Source organism: Cataglyphis hispanica, chromosome 2 (assembly GCF_021464435.1).
Source record: "Cataglyphis hispanica isolate Lineage 1 chromosome 2, ULB_Chis1_1.0, whole genome shotgun sequence".
NCBI lineage: Eukaryota > Metazoa > Arthropoda > Insecta > Hymenoptera > Formicidae > Cataglyphis > Cataglyphis hispanica.
Genome location: NC_065955.1, coordinates 7,115,425 through 7,136,257, shown reverse-complemented (window position 1 = coordinate 7,136,257; position 20,833 = coordinate 7,115,425). Strand labels below are relative to the sequence as shown.

The window sequence follows — 20,833 nt, the reverse complement described above, 5'->3', positions numbered from 1 at the left end:
GCAATTTTACTCCGCAAAGATAAACAGCAGCGAGCATCGCTCGCGATGTTAAATTCTGTCACGTGAATATTCCGGCTAGCAGAAACTGCAGGAACAGATGCAACTAGCATCCCGAAACTTCGGATTTCAAGTACAACACGGTACTATCTGCTGACGCAAAGGGATTCGCAAACTTCTACGTTCAGTTCGCAATGTCTTATCTCGGAATATACACACACACACACACACACACACACACACATACATACATACATATATATATATATATATATATATATATATATATATATATATTCTATCTACAATTTAAAAATAATTTTTTCTTAATAAAAAAAAGATATAATTTTCGAATAATAATTTAAGAATTTTTCCAAATTAAACTTTACACTTCAAACTTTTTATTACAAATAAATAGAAAAATTTTACTTCTCTTTTAATTGAAGTGGATCTCTTTTAAAATTTAAGTGGATATTTTTAAGAGAATTATAATTTAAAATCAAATATTGTATGGATATCTAATAATGTCATAAAAGTTTCGTATATTTCTATCTTTCATATTCTATAGAAAAAAAATTTTACTTCTCTTTTAATTGAAGTGGATCTCTTTTAAAATTTAAGTGAATATTTCTAACAGAGAATTATAATTTAAAATCAAATACTGTATGGATATCTAATAATATCATATAAGTATATTTCTATCTTTCATATTCTATCCTAAATGATCAGTTAAAACGCCACCGTACGATAAAATCAATTTCACGGACTTTATTACCTCGCGTCCCTACCGCTTGAAGCTGAATATTGTTTATGGAATATCCCAAGCGGATGTGCTCAACACAACGCCGCTATAATAATACACCACATGACACGCGGTCGACGTCGGCGATCGTTAGAGGCAGAAAGAGAAGCCGAGGAAGAAAGGCGTGGAGAGTGCTTTCTTGCGCGCCACGATTATGCGCGCGGATACATGCTTATGCGTGTGCTTTGCGCCAAGATTTATGTCGACGGCGATACCTTTCTCTCCGCATAGAAATGCCGATAATGCGCTGCTTCGCCATAGTGCCACGGTATATAATGCATTATCTTTAATGAATTGACTGTGAAGTCAATATAACGTTTCATATTTCACTTGTGCATCCATGAAGACCAGTGGACATGTTACAAATGCAAATTATTAAACATAATCATTCCGATAATTTCGTTTATAAATACAATATAATTAAAAATTCATTTTCCCTACGAGAGTGATAATTATCATTTATAATTATGCATAGAAAGTATTTATTTGAAATGCAATAATTGAAATTATTAAATAAATTAATTATTTTAAAAGAATTATCAAAAATTCTTATTTAAAATGCATGTAAATAATCATTTATATTTATTTATTTATTTTACTTTGATGCTTTTTGTCTACAACGAATGCAAAATTTTCGATTTTTATAATCGGATATTTGAAATCAAAATAGCGATGACACAAATACTCGGATAAATAAAACATACAAATATATCTAGAATTCGTTTCGCGTTTTATTTTAATCGAAGTTCATTAAATAATGCACTATAACTACGTGCAGTTTTTTCGCTAATATATACGAATTTAGATACGGCACGCCAATATCTATTTGCGGACAATTGTGTTACATTGTCGCGCTGTAGCCGTTAATGACGCGTGAATCACACGACATCTGCAATTGTTATTCGCACGTTGTTGCACGCGCGTGGCGACCAATTTCTGACTACAACACGTGCACGTTAAACATCTATCGCGCCTAACACTCGCCTCATTTTTCTTCATCGTAACGCGGAATAAAAAATCCACGTGAAAATTCAATTAACTTTAACGTGAAACACGTTTCGTTCATTTTCACGCAAAGGAAAGGGTAATGATTTGCATATCGTGAAATAAATAACGCTATATATAAGTTATCCAAAAATTTTATATATATATATATATATATATATATATATATATATATAAAGATCTATCAAATAATATACGAAAAATAAAAATGGAATAAGAGCGGCGAGCGCGCTTTTGCAAATCGCAATTTGCGAATTGCTTCCTGCCACATTCTTATCGCATCCTGCGCCATTTAGTTTGCATGCGAACTTTATCTACGCTCTACCATAATTTACGACGACAGGATAATTTCCTGGCAGGATTGTTGCACTGGTAATTAACTCACGTGCGAGCCTGAGTCGAAAATGATGCACTAAGTAACGAGAATTTCGCGGACGTTGCGAGTGGAATGGCGCGTTATTCGCGATTTTCCATGTTTCATTTTTAATTGCCAGCTGATAATCCAGGCAGAACGATGAGAATCGTTCGTTCGTTCGTTCGAGAATATTAGCAAATAATACCCCGGCCTGTAAGCTGCATCGTGCGCCACGGATCCGCCCGTAGTTTCAACATCGCGCAGCCATAACGAGAATTTCCGAGACAATGGCTCGTATATATCGGGTGGCAAAAGAGTAGTGCGTGGGTTGAACGCCGTACAGGTAATGCATACGCAGCGGCGATCCTCAATTCCGTGAGAAATTATTGTCGAGCGCGATCGCGCCGAGGGAATTTCTGTCGTCTTTGTGACCTGCGACTCGCTCGAAATTAATAACGTACCGTTCTTAACGAGCTCATTAATCGGGACGTTTCGTAAAGTCTCATAATTTATTAGATGCTTGCATAAACTGTTGGATCTTGAGATTTTATAAAACACTTACATTGGACGTTTACCGTTAATGGATTATTATTTATATGTATATTAAATTGGTATATTTTTTTCTTAATGTATAATTGTATGCAAAACAGTTTCCAAGTCACGATTAATGGAAAAAAAATCTAATTAATAATTGTATATTCAACTGATTATTTTTAATTTATTTTATGTTTTTAGAATAAGATACAATAGAACATTGTAGAAACGTGTGGAGAGAGAGAGCATCACTGAAATATTGAAAAGAAATGAAATAAATTTGATTTTGCAAAATTAACTGGCGGCATGTTCGCAAGCAATACTACCGGCGAATTGAAGATAACAGGCATAATAATTGAAGAGATATACGCATGATTACAAGGTTCGACTGAGATCGCAAAATTTTAAAGATAGTTCTTAGGTCGATAGACGAAGGGTTCGCCTGCGGGAAATTGTCTAAGAACTGGAGATTCAGACCGGGCCTTATTATTATGCTACTCGTTCTATTGTACGACTGGCTATTATCCTTCTGGTTTTTCTCTCTAAATAAATGACGCTAATTCGTCTTAATACGCGACATCCGGTCGCACGACGTCTGCGTTGTACGCGTACGTCTCTGTTTCATTTGAAAATCTTCAAACGAGAAACAATGACATGATATATTTTCGATTTATAATGAGAAAATTGATTAACTCGTCGGGAAAATTATTCTTGACATTTAACTCGAATATAAATTTGTGACCTCTTTCCTTATATGTATAAGAAGGAATAATGCATGGATCAGTTATGTCAAAAATTAATAAATACATTTCGGGATTCATGAATTTGACATGAAGCACCAAACAATTTTAGCCTTTAAAAATATAAAATTAATAATTAAGCGTGAATTAAAGTAAAGATTTGCCTGTAAAATAAAAACTTTAATTTTCATTAATTTTCGTGATACAATCACTATAAAAAAGTTTGTTTGATATATAAAATAATATTTATTTGTAAGATTAAATTATATTCTATAGGGCTAATCTTTACTTTACATAAATTAATTATTAATTTTATATTTTAAAAGGCTAAAAATGTTTTGTGCGCAATATTGAATTTATGAAAATCTCGAAATGTATTATATTTATTAACTTTTGATGTAGTTGATCCGTACAGTCCCTCCATAAATAAAATCTATGTTTTTTAAATTTGCCACCGCAGACTGTTTTGACATATTACAATTTATTAAGCGCGTCTCATATTTTTAACTGTCGCGAAAAATCGTATTTGCGTAATATAATGAAATGTTTACGACATGGTAATAGATCTCGCAGAAGCGCAAGGTAATTTTAGACTTCTAGCGTCTACTTTCCAAGTCGCAAATACTTGTGATAGTTCGAAGAGCGTGAAAAATATTCAGTAACGTCAACCGCAAAAAGTATAATGTTCGAGGCGATTACACGTGCTTCAAGAAGCGGTTTATAAAAATGATGAATAATTCGTATCTATATTTCAGGTGAAAGCACACCGATATTATCTTCGACTGTGTTGTTCGTGTTTCGAAATTACGTCTATTGTACATTTGTTTCACACAATCATTCCTTTTTTAATTTTAATATAATCTAATTAGAAATATTCCTCGTCAATTCTAATTTTTTATACATTAAATTAAATTAACATATAAAATTTATGTCAATACAAAATATATGATGATATATTAATTTTCATATTTTACGTGAATAAATACAAAAAAATATATATTAACAAATTTATATTTCTAAATATATTCGTATGTGTTTGATGTTAGCATACAAAAAATAACATAAATCAAGTTTCCAACGAATTAAAATCGTTTACATATAAATTCAACATTTAGAAAAATAATTAAAAATGAATTAATAATTTTAGATCAAATTTAAACAATCAATAATTTCAAAAAAAAAAAAATATTCTGCGTAAATAAATCTCAAATTCTCCAATTTTCTGTTTACCATATGGAATATATATCGATCGTTTCGCATGCAGAGAAAGAACAGCTATATATTTTTTCGTGAATTTCGTTAACACGAAAGAGATGGAAAAAAATGTTAACGTCATTCCCTTTCACCATCGCCAATTATCCCGTAACCGGTCACGCCGATCGCGACCATTGTCAGCGGGAAAGCGAATTGCCTTTACGAGAAAATACAGCCGATACGCGTACGCGCGAGAACTATTTTAAATACATTACGAAGTTTAAATCGCCACTTAATCACAACGCGCGCGATAGCAAGGCGAGGTTTACGGAATTAACGAGGGATGAAGGAAAGAGAGGAGGGGGAGGGGAAAAAAGAGAGAGAAAGAAAAAGAAAAGCTAGTCCGAGTCCGATAAACTAAATTTCAGGTATGCTTGCCTTATCATTAGTCACGGGTGCGCCACGGTGTGAATTAGACTCAATTACACGGCCGCGAGTAATCCCGGGCAAACCGAGTATCCATTAATCGAGTTACCTGGAACTTCAAACTCGGAGAGTAGGAAAGTTCGCTTGCCATTAAAACCAAGGGCGCGGTTTAGACCTCCCGAGTTTGAAAAGCACCAACGAGCTTTATCCCTTTTCTCTCTCTCTCTCTCTCTCTCTACCTCATATTCTCTCTGTTTCAAAAGCTCATTCGCAAATTTCGACGTTTGTCAATTTCGCTGGGGGATTAATTAAAATTACTACGGAATAATCGCGCTCAATGAATATTAAGCTGCCAGATTTATCTATAAAAATGTCACAGTTGATAGCAGCTCGGTGAGTCACAATGTGAATGCATCGAATTTCTCGTGAAACTCGGAAGTCACTTTGTAAGATAAATTTCTAACGCTGTGTTCAAATCATTCTCATTTAAATTTCCGCTGGAGAAAAGTCTACCTCGAATGCATCGAGGAATACATTTGTATAATGCATCCTCGCGTGCATTCCGCATAATGAGCTGGTAAGAAGCTTTCAACGCAATGCGTCTGTCCTCTCGATGTTTGCCTATTTGCTTAGAGGATTTTGTGCTATGTGAAGGCTAAGAGATCTTTCAAATCCGAACATTCTGTAACGCTTTTTTCATCTCAAATCCCTTTATCATCCCGGCGTTTCTAAGACATGTGCGCGTTCTTTTCACTATGCAAGTAATGCATATAATATAAAAGACAGATTATAATATATATATATATATATATATACACATATATATATTTAGATAATTTTTAAATTTGTGTGTCTGTGTGAAGATAAGAAAAGAAATGCATGTGAGAAAATTTTGCAAAAAATACGTATGTAAAGTGCGCTTCCAATTCTCTTTATATGACTGTTTTTAATAAAGGAAGTCTCGTATAGTAAAGAATTGAGACAAAAGCCAATAGTACGGCTTCGATTCGACATAAAACTCGTGCGTGTGTGTGCGACACAGGATTCAGGTTTTGCAAAGCCTAAGTCCGTTCGCAGCCTCATTCAAGAACTGGTCGCGACCGCCGCAAACCGCTAGTTTCTGCGCGAGCGGGATAATCACACATACACGTACAGACGCACACATACGCCTGGGCAGCGACTTTATGCGCGGCGAAGTGGCGGAGAAATGCATAGAATAGAAATTGTGAGAGAAGCGAGATCACGACTTGTCGCTTGCGCGTATCGTCTGTGCGTAGCGAGGTCGACAAAATAATTTTATCGAAATAAAGTTCGCACCTGAGTCGCGAGATCAGATTGCCGCCTGTTGCAGCGATTGTTGAGATTGCAAAGAAATATCACGATATAAATAGCGCCCTTCACAAAGCACACAAATCAATTTGCGGATACGTCGATTCTTAGATTGAATTAAATTGGATAACGACGTGGATTAAATGTAACTTAATTTTCGGGTCAAGGCACTTCATGCAAATCAGAATCATTGTAAAACGAGAATCGTTTTACGGCGACTTGATCTACGTGAATTTCAATTATTGGTCTCGATAGTTCGAGTACACTCTCAATACTTTTGAAATTGACATCTAGGATTCGCAAAATTATTACATTTAAGTTTTAATTTTCGTTATAATAAATTTATAATATTGGAAAAATAAGAATTGCGCGCCCTGACATTACTAAAATATTAGAAGTTTAAAAAAATCCTGCTTTAACTCTCTAATATTAATTAAATTTACAAAAAAAGTCAGATAATAATATGTAAAATGACACATTAAAGCATATTTTTAATAAAGGAATATAAAAAAGATAGTATGTAATCGAAGTAAATCAAAAAAATTCTTTCGTTGAGAAAAGAAAAGAAAAATGGATGCGCCTAGATCACATTTGATTTTTCACTATGATTTATAAAAATTATTAAGGATATAAAAAGATCCAAATTAAAAATAAATTATTTATCTCAAATACGCAAAACATTTAATCCATTGATGCCGATTATAAATGTTTCGTCTAAATAAATAAATTTTTGCATAGTGTCTAAGATACTTTCGTTCTTATCTTCTAGTTGATGACCTTTTTAATTGACCGCGTAAACCGATGCACCCGGTACCGCGATATATGAACACTCGTGTGCAAGGCGCATTCTCGGGTGTAGCGTACTACTGATAGGGTTAAAAGACAGATCTGGGTTATTGGATTTTTATATATCGGCGACATGGCGCGACCCACGTACGTCATGCATTCGAGAATATTTGCTATGTATTATGTGTGTGTGCGTGCGTGTATAGGTATATTCAGCGCTCGTAGCCGCTATTTGCGTCGTGTCGGCTCGCACGCTTTGCGATCTATTATGTATCAACCTCAGATGCGTGTATATCACCCGTGGGCTACAGGACAATGATAGATCAATGCGACACGCGCGGATTAATGGGCCGCATGGTTACACGGTATATTGTACACACCGGGGACCGCTATCTGTATACCCGCTCGTATTTTCCCCTCTGCCGCCGTTCTTCCTGTTATCGCGAAATGCATGATATGCATTATACCGCGCGGCCGATAACGTATGGATAAAAAAAACTAGAGTTCTTTGAAATTTTATTCTATTACATCGAGAATATGTTATCACCTATGGAAGAGCACGAGAGCAAAGACACGTTTCAAGTGCATATTGGAAATAATAAATTTAAATAAAACATTTGAAAATTTTCCGTAAAAGAACATCGATACAAGTACATAGAAAATATTTATCTGAAAGAATTAAATTGCAATAATTGGAATTATTAAAAAAACATAAAAATGTATTAGAATTTAATTTTAAAAATTATCAAGAATTCTTATCTAAAAAAAAAAAAAAAAATTCTCTGATATTAAAAAAAAAATATCATTGAATCACAAAATGCGTTTAAAAGTACTATTATATGTAATTGAATAATTTTATTGCTTATAACAATTTTTTTTTTACAATTATTATCTATTCCACTTTTTGCTATTTACCTCTCGTTAATTTCCACTAGCGAAACTTCTGTTTGCTGCAAAGATCTCATGTGTACTTAAAAGAATTACAGAGAAACCCGCCTTGGTCTGCGGAATGTCCAGAGAGCGTTTAGAGAAGGCGCGAAACGACCAAGACGGAAAAGCATGCTTTAGGTCAGTTTAACTTTAAAGAGGCAATTACACTGTCGTCGCACGGCCGGTTCTCTACTAAGCGGACACACGTGACCCGATTGGCTAGCCATCGAGTTTATACAAGTAAACATGTCCTCTCCTAAGAAAAAAAAGCTGCTTTCGCGCACCGCCGGAAATGTCATTTCTGTGCTCAGCCTGCGAGAGTGACTCTCGCAGGTTCGTCGACCTACGCTTTCTGTCGATTTGAACGGGTCGAAGTCAACGAATAATTACGCGAATAAATATTGTATAATTTTTACCTCCAAAAAAGGGAAAAAATAGATTGCATATTTTAGAAATAAAGCTTGTGCCATTTCTGCAATACCGAATAATCATTTATGTGTTGTTAGGTTGTTTTTAATGTATATAAAAATAATTAAAAATATATTTTCATTTTCTTAAACTGACAAACAATTTCGTAGCAATCTAAGTCGCACACAAAACTATTTCTATCTCTAGGCCTTATGTTTAAAGCAAGAAATAGTTTGCAGTATAAGCGGTTTTCAATTAAGCCGCATGCGTATTTTGCGCTTCTACTGATGCATAAAACTCATTGATGCTTCGTAAGATAAACAGCAAATGCGAGATTAATGGATTAATCGAGTCACTCGATCGAGCTTCGCTTCGGCTGCCTGTCAATGCGAAGTGCTTCTCGACAAGAAAACGAGAAGCTGAAAAAGCAAGAGAACCGTAAAATCGATTACGCAACCATCTTATTTATAAACGCAATGATATGTGCACTATTTTTTTTCTGTCACGATTCTACTAATCTACGTTCTTTAATATCTACAACAAATATATATTTATTTATGACGCATGATATTAATTGAAAATCTGATTGTAGAGAAAAAAATATATTTCTACAACAATAATTAGAGAGAGGAAAATCCAGAGACTTGGAAAAATGTCCGTGGAAAATTTGCGGAACGTCACACGAGTTCCACGGCGTGGCGACCGAAGAGAACGCGAATCCATCCTCCTCTTTCCTTCTCTCGCTGCTCTGTGACCCTTTCTCTTCCCGTCTCCCGACCCCTTCACGCGCCGCACGGACCGTACGTGGGCGCATCTGCATAATCATACGTAAATTGCACGAGACATTGCACGCGGTAATATATTGCGGCCGGTCGACGCGACGCGATGCGACGTACGGCGTTCATATGCAGAGAGGATATGTGCACAGCCCGGTGCAGATCGGTCGGCGCAATATGCGTACGTACGTGCATGCGTATGTTGTGTAATAGTATACCATTACGAGATCAGTTAATTTAGTTAGTGGATGTGGAAGGATATGAGAGAAAAGGGCGAGCGCGAATTATAGAAGATTAATGATAGTAACGATAATATCTTCAAGTTTGAGACTGATACTTTTACATCGTGCTTCGTCGCACTTGCATTCAGTATATTTGCGATTTATTGACATACACATATGTATATGATATTGTGAATTAGTTTAGTTTTTAATACTTAGGAGGTGTATCGATATTTATACAGAAAAATATGTATGTGCGTATCAAATTTTCGCAATATATTATTCAGTCTTATGCAAATATAGTATCAATAATATTCTAATATTATTTATACTAATATTATAGTAACTGTGTATGTTGCAATGAAGGGAACATGAGTAGTATTGCACAATTTCTTCATTCCCTTATTTATAAAAAAAAAAACGTATGCTTTTTTTGAATTAGAACAAGTTTGTGTGATTTTATCGTGTTGTCTGATTTTATTATCTTGTCTCTAAAATCATATTGACATTTTAATTGACATTTTTTATTGACATTTTTATTGAAACAAGAACTTGTAAGCATTTTCAAATATTAATGCCATGAGTATTTGTATTTTATCTTTGTTATCTGTGTTATTATTAATTTTGAAGATCCATTTTCGTGCGATAAATCGATGTTTATATGTTACAATTTGATAATTATTGAATGATTACTTGATATTTGTATTGATAAATATTCTAAAAAAAATAGCAATTGAATTTCTTTTTAATCCCACCACGCTAGTGAATGCGAGAGGAAGAAGCAGCAGCTGTTGAAACCGCACATCTCTTCAGTTTCCCATTGACCGGACTCCCTCCCTCACACGCACGCGAGAAAATACGCGTACCAGGTGACGCGAATGCATTGCCGGATAACATGGCAACGAGAATCTCATATGTGAAATTTGCCAGTGAACGCGACTTGGCATCCTCAGTAGCAGTCTCGAGAATTATTTATCAATTATATAAGATTTTTATACTATGGGCGTTTAAATCCTTCGGTTAAAAATGATCAACAATCAGAGACTCGAATATTTTGAAGTTCATAAATAAATAAAATTTTTTCCACCCTCAAATGTGAATACGTGAGAAATGAATGAATTTATATTTCTAAAATCAAACATTACATGACCTAACAATATAATATTATAAAATATATTTCATCAAATATACATATATATGCTTAATTTATAAAAATATATTCAAATACTTTCTCGCGTAATCATTTTGAAATTAAATAATATAATATAAAAATATATTAAATTTCGATAAATTTATATCGGCTTGCATAATAAAATACAAGCGCAGCTCTCTCTCTAATTTATTTAATAAAATAAAAATTTCTCCGGTAAAATTTATATTTGTGGTCCGTGTTTCTTTTTCAACAAGCCGTCCAATTAACGATAAATTTACGATAACTGTCAGGGCTTCATTCCGCTTAAAAAGCGGGACGATCGATGACGCTCATGCTATAAATCGAGAAAAAAGATGTTTTCGGTAGAGACGTAACCGGCCAGCAAATAAATATTTTATTACTCAAACGATTTATTACATTTTGCCGGGACGCACTGAGGTGGGAACGGAAAAATTCTCGCTACACTAAAAAATGAAATAACTGACTCGCGTAATTAAATGTTGATTCGGCAGCCCGTGACCGTTCATTTAGCAAATTCGACTGGAATTTTTCTCTCTATGTAGAAATTGAAAAATATTTTTTCTTTTTTTCGCTCAGTCAATATTGTAAGAGTATTTCTACCGACAGCTAATATTTTTTTTTAATAATATAAAAAAGAATAGCAGTTTTTCATGCACTTAAAAAAAAACAACATTTACATATATGTATATATAATTACTATAATCTAAAAAAGTAACAATCTTTATTTGAAACTGATTATCTTCTGTATATAGAGTAGTGGTAAAGAACTTTCCATATTAAAATTTTAAAAATAATAGTACAACTAAATGTTGCAAAAATAGCTATTAAATTTTCAGAGAATAAACGATTAAAAATAAACTTGCATGAACTCATTACAAATAAACATCGTCTTTTTAAAGCGCTTGCAAAAATGTTATAGCTTTTATAGTTTTGAAAAAAAAAATTTGTTTACATAAAAAATGATTTAAGCCTTCAATTACATTATCCAAATTAAATTTCGACGATTGCATAAAATAGCCGTTTAGTGCGTTGTCATGAAAAAATAAAATGCAGCGAAAAACAACGTATGTCTTGCGAGTACACGCGAAACGGCCCACATTTACCTGCGCCAATGCACTCGCGTTACTCACGGCCCATAGTGCACCCACGCTTGTCGCAACGTTCGTAAATGCGTGTGCGCAAACGCGTGTAAACACACCGCGATCGCACGCACGCGGATCATTTGAATAATGTGACGCGCAATTACCGGCAACGCGACCGAACGGGACGGTGTGATTCGTTTTTCCTTCCTGTATATCATTCGCGGTTATTTAAGCTCCGTGTGATAACATCCGCATTTAACTTTGCGCACGTTTATAACTAAATTACGCGCGGAATTATTCGATCGAAACGGATAAAAAGATAAAATATGTAATAGTGAATAAATTATTTATTCGTGATATACTCGCGTCTTATATACAAATATACATGTATTGCGATCGTAGTTATAATTGAATAAATTAATTCAAATAAAGTTACTACCAAGAAAAGATTTTTAATTAATTAATTTTGCTGTCAGTGCTTGTATTAAATTTTAATATTTATAATTTCACTCTATTTCTTTTCTTATCTACTTCTTTTTTTAAAGAGTGCTAAAAATTTTATTTCACTAGACGTCTCACTGATACTTTAACGTGGAGCTTCGTTAGCTATTCGATAAATTTGAATTTCGTGCCAAGGTCAGTTCTCAAACAGAAAGTACACATCTGATTTAATATCTAAATGTAAAACACCAAACTTATTTATTTTATATTTTAAATCTTCTATTAGAAATCTTCTAGTAGAAATCAAGAATAATTTATTAGTTTATATATTCATAACTATTTTTTTATTCTTTCAAAAATATAAACCGCTCTAAAAATTATTAAAGTAATCGAGAAATAAGTAGAGAATGACTCCGACAAAGTTTCAGTATCTACGGACTAATAACTACTAACGGCTTAAACGGAAGCGGTAAATTAGACAGAGGATACATACAGATCTTCTATTAATATTCCAGACATCCCTACTTCCCGTTTGTCTCACTCGTTATACCGCACAACTTTGTCGAGTGTCCGTTAAATCCGAACGAAACTCCTTATTTTCGTAAACATCGTTTTCGACAAGCGAAAAAGAGAGATTTCCTTCTCACAGGTAATTGCAGATCGAACACGATTACACTTAATAGTATATGTACAATTACCGTATGACTAATTCGTGAAAATTATTTTGGAAATCATATTATCAATTATAAGTAATTGTTAAAAAAAAATTTGAACTGTACATTCTGTTATTATCAATAAATTTATAAAAAACAAATATCCTATTTTTTTATTTCTAAATTAGAATTATGGCTACCCTAACTGAAAACTTTTCCCTTCATTTTATTATCTATTTCTTTCATTATATGTTTATGTTTAAAATATAAATATATATCTCTGCATAAAATCAACGAAAATGTCATTTACATAATCAATCAGTTTACATGACATTATGCTATCTTTTATAATCCATATAGATTTTAATATTTTTTAATATATAAACAATATTAGATATCAAATTTTAATATTAAAATTATTAAATCCTACATTACGTACATTTATCTAATTTTATTGTAACAACGCAATTATACGTGTATCAAGTAAATATTACGACCTGTATGACCCGAGAGAAAATGGAATTTGCACTTTTTCCAAAAACAAACTCCGCCATATCTCTCGAGGATTAGACAAACGCGATAAATGCACGCGAGCGAGATAGTTAATTGCGTGGCGCGAGTGTTAGATTCGCAAAGACCATTCGGAATTTAACGTTCCATCGTCGGATACGCGATGCGTAAAGATTGCGCAATACTAATTACACCGATCTTCGATACACCGTGCATGTAGACGCCAAATTCTTTTCGTACGTAAACATACGCACTTCTCGCACTCAAGCACACGGAATGGCAAATAAATATCGTGCATACAACGCGGAAATAATCGATGTACGCGAGATGCTCGCGAAATACGCGCGATTATTTTCGCATCCGGATCTCAGGATGGTCTATGTACAGAAATTAATGAAACTTGTGCTACAGACTTCCAACTGTCTCACAAGGAGCGTATTATAAAATAACTTCGTTCAGAGGTATTTGGTAATTTTTTTTACATTTATATACGAGCCGTTAGGAATCAGCTGTATAACTGCTTTTTTTCTTTTCAGAAAATAAGAAAGAAAAGTACTTAATTAATTAACATTCAAATACTAATGGCAATATTTTTTCGTAATTGAAAAATAAAATATATGAGATCAAAATAATATAGATAAGTTATTACATGTACGAATGTCATTTTCAATCATTAATGATTTACGTTCCTACGTAATAAATAACTAGAAAACAAATTACTAATTATTTTAATTAGATTAATTTTATTTATGATTATTAATCATTCAAAAAATAATTATAGTAGCAAAATATAAAGACAAGTTAAATGAGATTCTTTCGTAAGAAACTTTTAACTAAAATAAAAATTAAGAATTTACAAATCTAATTTTTCAGAAATCTAATTTTAGATTTAATTAACTAATAATTAATACAAAAAATTGAATAAATTACAATAAATAATAATAATGAGATATACGTGTTTTAAAAGATCTTTATAGAGAAATCCTCAAAATTTATAAGCTTTAGACAGCAAAAAATTATTTGACATTCGTCCCTACCAGCTCGTCCATTTGTGCTTTAAGACACGGACAGACTTCGCCGGGACACGCTAATATCGCAGATGCACGAGATGGAGGTTCTTAGTCACCGCGGGACATTATGGTAATGCACGCGTGGTTGCGCAACACGATAATGCGGTTACGATTCATTAAGCCGCGCTCACAGGTGGTGGCGACGAAGGCAAGCTGAGAGGAAAAAGCACGGGTCTTGTCCGACACGGAATCCATCGAGCGAAACGACGTGGCTCTTTCTCTCTCTCTCTCTCTCTGTTCGTGGCAGTTCTTCCGACAGGATAATTCGTCCTTTTCCTTTCTAACGCATCGAGTTAAGCTTGAATCTCGAGCAAACCGTCTCGTGGGGAAATGCACGCGATTCGCAATGCATCGCGTTGGCAACGTAACGCAATGATTCATACGCGGAAAGAGATCCGCCTCGTTGGAGCGAAGCGCGAGAAAGGCTATCGGTACAGAAATCCCGGCAGGAATTTACGCCATGTGCGTCTAGCCGAGAATTGTCTGTCTGCGAGGATATCTACTCGTTTCTTCAGCACAGTGTTGAACCATTAAAGGAAAGACCTTTCGCATTTTTACCACAGAAAAGAGAGTCATTCTCATTATTTCTCGAGCATTACCTGATCATCGAGTCGACATCTGGCAAGCTTCAATGCCAATTTCTCAAAGACGAAAATAAGTTTTCACAGAAAAAAAGTTTCGTCGCAAAAAAGCGAGTGGTTCTGGGTTTCTTTTTTATAGTAATTCAACATTAAACTGCAGTATCTATTGCGGTTGTTCGCGATCATATCCAAGATAAATTATAATGCAATTATAATGCAAATTATAATGATACTTTAGACAAACTGCGCAAAATACAAAATTTATACTAATATTTACTAGTCGGAAATGATTCATATTTATACTCACATCATGTGATTAAAAAAAGTATATGTTAATACATTAATTAATGATTTATTCAAATAATGATTATAGTGTCAAAATAAAGATAGAATAAAAATATTTTTTAAATAAACTTTTTTTTATAAAAGATTTTTAGAAATTTTATTTCTTGATAATTTTAAATAAAATTTAATTTTAGCTCCAATTTTGATTAATATGCAGAAAATTAAATGTGCAACAGTAAAATAATAACTCTTATATAAATTTCTCGGTAACGAATTATTTACAAAACTCATCCAAGAATATACTGAAGGATTCTTCTAATATATTCGATGAAATATTATAAGATAAAGATGAGAATGTTTTGCTATTGGATGCTGGGAAAAACACACGCAACTTTGATGAGACGTTGATTCATCGTTTGCAATAAGGAAGTAAATCGCGCAATCCTCACATAGAAGGATCTCGTACTCATCGCGAAACCGCTAAAACCGCAAAGCAGAGGGTAATGGCGCTTATCTGAGGGGCAACACAATCAAGGACATCGCTAATTTCAGACAAATATCATATTGATTAACTTCTTCGCGATTAAATGATTAAATCCCGTATTTCATTAAATACATGTAATCTATATGTGTTTAATAATGTAGATATTTTTCTAATGTTTACCGTCCATAAATCATAAATGAAAACACTATGAAGAAAATTGGATAAAAACTTTATATTTCGCGAGTGTATTTTTTATTTCTTATGATTCTATATTACTTCTTCTTTCCCTTATTTTTTTATTATATATCTATACAATAAATTTAAAAACTTGATTTATATTGAATACTAAAATTTCCAAAATAATATTAATATATCGTAAGCTTATATGATATTCTGTATATCTTTATTGTAATTCTTGAAAATCTTGCCTATATGTCGAATCTTTGACAGGGAGAAATCTTAATATTTTTATTAAAATTTTTTTCAAGGTAATCTCTCTTTTGCTCAAATTATTATATCAATGTTAATTTTTTATTAAGCACTAATTAAAACATTTCTTATTATTTCTTTTATTATATTTATAAATTATATTTATAAATTTAAATTTTTCTTAAATATCAAGAAATTTGTCCATTTTATAAATAATATATATTAAATTAATAAAATATCAAAATGTGCCAATAAATAAATTAATTAATTAATCAATAATAATAGATAATCAATAATTAGATAAAAAGTAATATTCTACGAGGTTCATATATGTGCATATAAAAAAAATGTCTTATAGAAAAAATTTATAAGAGATTAGAAATATTCTTATTAACTTCACTTTTCTTTTAATATAACTTTATAAAAATAAATAATAAACTCATGCAATTTAAAAGATAAACTAATATTTTGTGAATATTTTGTGGCTGCATCTGTTTTAGATCGATATAATTTTCGCAAATCCATATATCTCGAAATTTTATAAAATATACATCAAAATTATATAAATAAGAAATAATCTAACACTCACCGGTACGATGCGCAACGGCGGAGTTGTAATGTACACAACGTTGATCTGTAAAAAATACAAGTATATCCAAATTATATATATAAAGCGCAGAGTTAAAATAATTAATATTTCAAAAAATAATTATTTTATGCAATTGAATTTTTCATTTGTCCTTTAAACGTATATTTAATTGACGAGTATTTTATAATCCTCGAAAATTTTTTCTACAATATATTAATTTTTATAAAATCAATAAGAAATAAAACATAAATATAAATATTAATTATTATAAATACTTTATCAGGTGTTTTTAAGCATTTTCCGAAATAAAATTTTTAGATTACTGAATATGCATTACACAATAATGTAAAACAAATTATTATCGCCGGGATAAAATAGCAATTAATTTCACCCACAAAAAGAACAAACAATAAATAAATTATAAATTGTATGCTTACTCATTCCACAATTGCTCCGCTGTCGTGCCTCTCCGAGTCTCCTCCTCTCTCGTTCATCTCGTGCTACTCGTTCATAGCAGCACTTCTTCAACACTCACTCGCGAAAACACACATAATTATACTCACGCGCGTATTAATCAACAGAATACGACGATCACGCGGCACTTCGCATTGTACTCTCAATATTAATCGCACACGACCACATGCTTTATTATATTGCAAGAGAATAATGCGAAAACTACGTGTCAAATGATTATACGTTATAGTCACATAGCACTCGAAAATTGTGCGGTTACATTCACGCTTTAATTCGTCGTAAGCAATGTTACTTTTGTCGTTAACAAATAATACAGGCTCACATTTGAGGATAATTTTTCTGTATTAATGTAAACGAATAAATTAAAATTAAAGGTAAATGCCCGAATGCAGATCCGAGAATATATCGTCCTTTCGTCGACTGTTTGCGTGACAAATTATGATCGAATAAAACTCGCGAAATATGCGTTTTGACAAATTACGATGTACGGCAATTTTAAAAATCGAGAATAATACAAATTAAAATGCGAAATTAATAATGACTACGCTTATATTAATTAAACGCATCGTGTCACTGCTCTATCTGTTTCGTATCCGCATAACTTTGTTAATTCTCTCGAACAATTCGAGAATGATATCGACAATCTCACTCTAATACCGCGCAATATTATGCGAGTTGAGTTAATAAATGACTAATAAAGATACGATATACCATCCAAAAATATACCATCGAAATTCAGAGTATTACACACGCAATATATTTCGAAATAATTATATTATTAATAAACAATCGATGTACTTTTATATCAATATCATGGTTTCTTGTTACTTCAATTATATGATTTTGTGATTCATGTCTTATCCTGCATTTTCGATTCAAAAATGAGCAAATTATATTTAAATTGTCGAAATATTGAAAGCTCTATAAGAGATACGTATATATGTTCAAACAAATATTAAAGAACTAATTATCATATTATCATAAATATTAAAATAAAACAATTTATAATTATTATCCCCTATTGACACGTGTTCACGAAGCGTCAATCGCGATTAATCGCGCAAGTTAATAATCACCAGTTAATTATGAAAAATTATCGCGATTTCTTAGTATTCGCGTGATCGCGTATTTCAGAAGATAACGCGATGACGAGCGGCTTACGCCGCTGCTTACTGGCTCGAGTCTCGTTACGCGACTAACTACGAGGTTACGGCATGTAAATAATAGAGTGCTGTACGCCGCGCTATTGTTTACATGCCATAAGAAACGCTGAATACCGTGTGGAAGTTTATAAAAACACACATTTTTTTGTCACACTACATAACGTGACTGAATATATTACTTAACTATTATTTAACGAACTGAATGGAATAAATTCATGGGAAAAATATATTGCGTTTTTTGGAATTTTAAAATAATTATTAATAAATAATATATTGTAATGTTGCTCCTCCTCTCCATATTCTAATCATTGATTCTACGATTCACATATTATTAAGCAATTAAAAAATTCTTTAGTTAGTGATTTAGATGCAATTTGTTATAAATTTAATTTATATAATTATAAATTATTGTTTCACTCTAATATTTAGAATGATAATTAACTCATTACTGTTGAGTTTCAAATATATCTCGCATCTCGCGTGCTTTAATATTTTCGCTGATTTACATATAATTTGCCCATTTCCGGATCAAGAGAACAGAGTAATAAATATACATTTCACCGAACCGAATGATTCAAATGACGGAAAGCCATAATATATCGGCCGTTTATTAACAATACAATTATATTGTATAATTTTGAATTGCGCATCACGCGTACAATACTAAATTTTGATTATATATTTTCGGATGATAAATTATGTTTTAACTAATCATTAATTAGACTCGCATAATATCGTATAATATAAAAATGAGCTTTTAATAAAGCGTCGCTGTACGGGATAAATCAATTCCGGCAATGTCTCGGTTAATTAATTAATAAACACTGTCGTTTGTTAATTTCCATATTTTCCTATTTATATAAATTTGACATTTCTACATTATTGTAATTTGTCAAAACATGTAAGATTTGTTCGTAAGATTTATAGATCAAAATATCTATCGCGCGACTTGTCGAGAAACTTAACTATTTTTGAATATTACAATTTACGGATATTTACCTTTAATTTTAACTTCTTCATTTATTCATTTATATGTTATAATATATAATATGAGATAGTAAAATTTAAAATTGCCATCAAATACAAACCTGTACTATTTGTTAACAGAGATTGACAAATTAAAGCGTGAATCTGACAGCACAATTTTCGAGTGGATCGTAGTTTCGTATGATGCGTAGTTTCGTTTATCACATTATTCTCCTGACACAATATAATAAAGTATGTGTCGCATGCGTTTAACATACAATACAAAGTGCTGCATAATCCTTGTATTCTATTGATTAGTATGCGCATGATCATAATTAATCATGTTTTCGTGAGTGAGTATTGTACGAGTGCTATGAAGAAGCAGAGAAAAATGAAAAAGAGAAGAGAAGGTAGTCAGAGAGAGAGACAGTGAACAATTATCGGATGAGTGATTTATAATTAATTTGATTTATTATTTGTTACTTTTGTAAAATTAATTGCTCCTTTCTTATCTTGTTAGCGATTCATTTTGCATTATTATGCGTAAAATGCATATAAACTATTTTGAATTTTATTTCTTGAAAAATACTTATAAAACATTTGTTAAAACATTAATAATAATTTATATATAATATATGTATGTGTATAAATTTGTAAAGAAAGATATAAATTATAAGTATTTCAACATTGCTTAAAATTTATTATTGTTTAGATAACTTATAAATAAATGTTTATTTCTTAAATATTTTATATAAAAATTAATATATAGAAAAAAAATTTTTTTTATGCAACTTTTTTTATTAAATATCTGTTTAAAGGACAAATATAAAAAACTCAAGCAAAAATTATTTTTTATAATATTAATTATTTTAGACACTGGTTTATATTTATAAGATTTGAACATATTTATATTTTATAAATCAACGTATTGTGTGATTCCACTGCTGCGCATTTTAAGTGTTGATTTTTTTATTTTATATAATCTCGAGATTATATTCGTACAAAATTTTATTTTGAAAATATTAATTTGTTATCTAAATTTATTATTTATTTTCACATAATTATAACATTAAAAAAAATTCAAGTTAATAAAAGTGTTACAGATAATTAATTTCATAAGTCACGTGCCTCAATATTGATAAGCTAATACAGATTAGCATATAAATATAAATTTAATTTTGAAATATGTATAAAATAATATGTTGAAAAAAAAATCTGCGTTTTGATCTCATTATTTTCTAAAGTTTAACATTATACCAACTAATGCAATTCAAATAATGCACATTGTTAATCGATGATTATTTAATTGTGTGTATGACGTCTCATGTTTAATCCTAAGTTTTTATAGACGATTCATTCATGATATACACGAAATTATTCATCAACACGAATCATTGCACGTTTTTTTATCGGCATTGCGAGGATGCAA

General features: G+C 31.8%; 1 protein-coding gene across 8 annotated transcripts in view; it reads right to left on the bottom strand.

Annotated features, from left to right (window-relative positions):
- LOC126858772 (protein scalloped) overlaps positions 1 to 20,833 on the bottom strand; it is a 157,007-nt gene that overhangs the window by 63,683 nt on the left and 72,491 nt on the right. For 4 of the 8 annotated variants that reach the window (XM_050609324.1, XM_050609332.1, XM_050609325.1 and 1 more), the window contains one exon: positions 16,802 to 16,846. The exons of 3 other annotated variants lie outside the window; for them this stretch is intronic. In XM_050609324.1, coding sequence (XP_050465281.1) covers positions 16,802 to 16,846 — 45 coding nt within the window. Of the gene's footprint in view, positions 1 to 16,801; positions 16,847 to 17,238; positions 17,434 to 20,833 lie in introns of those variants that run through there. One more of the 8 variants, XM_050609328.1, reaches the window with a different exon arrangement.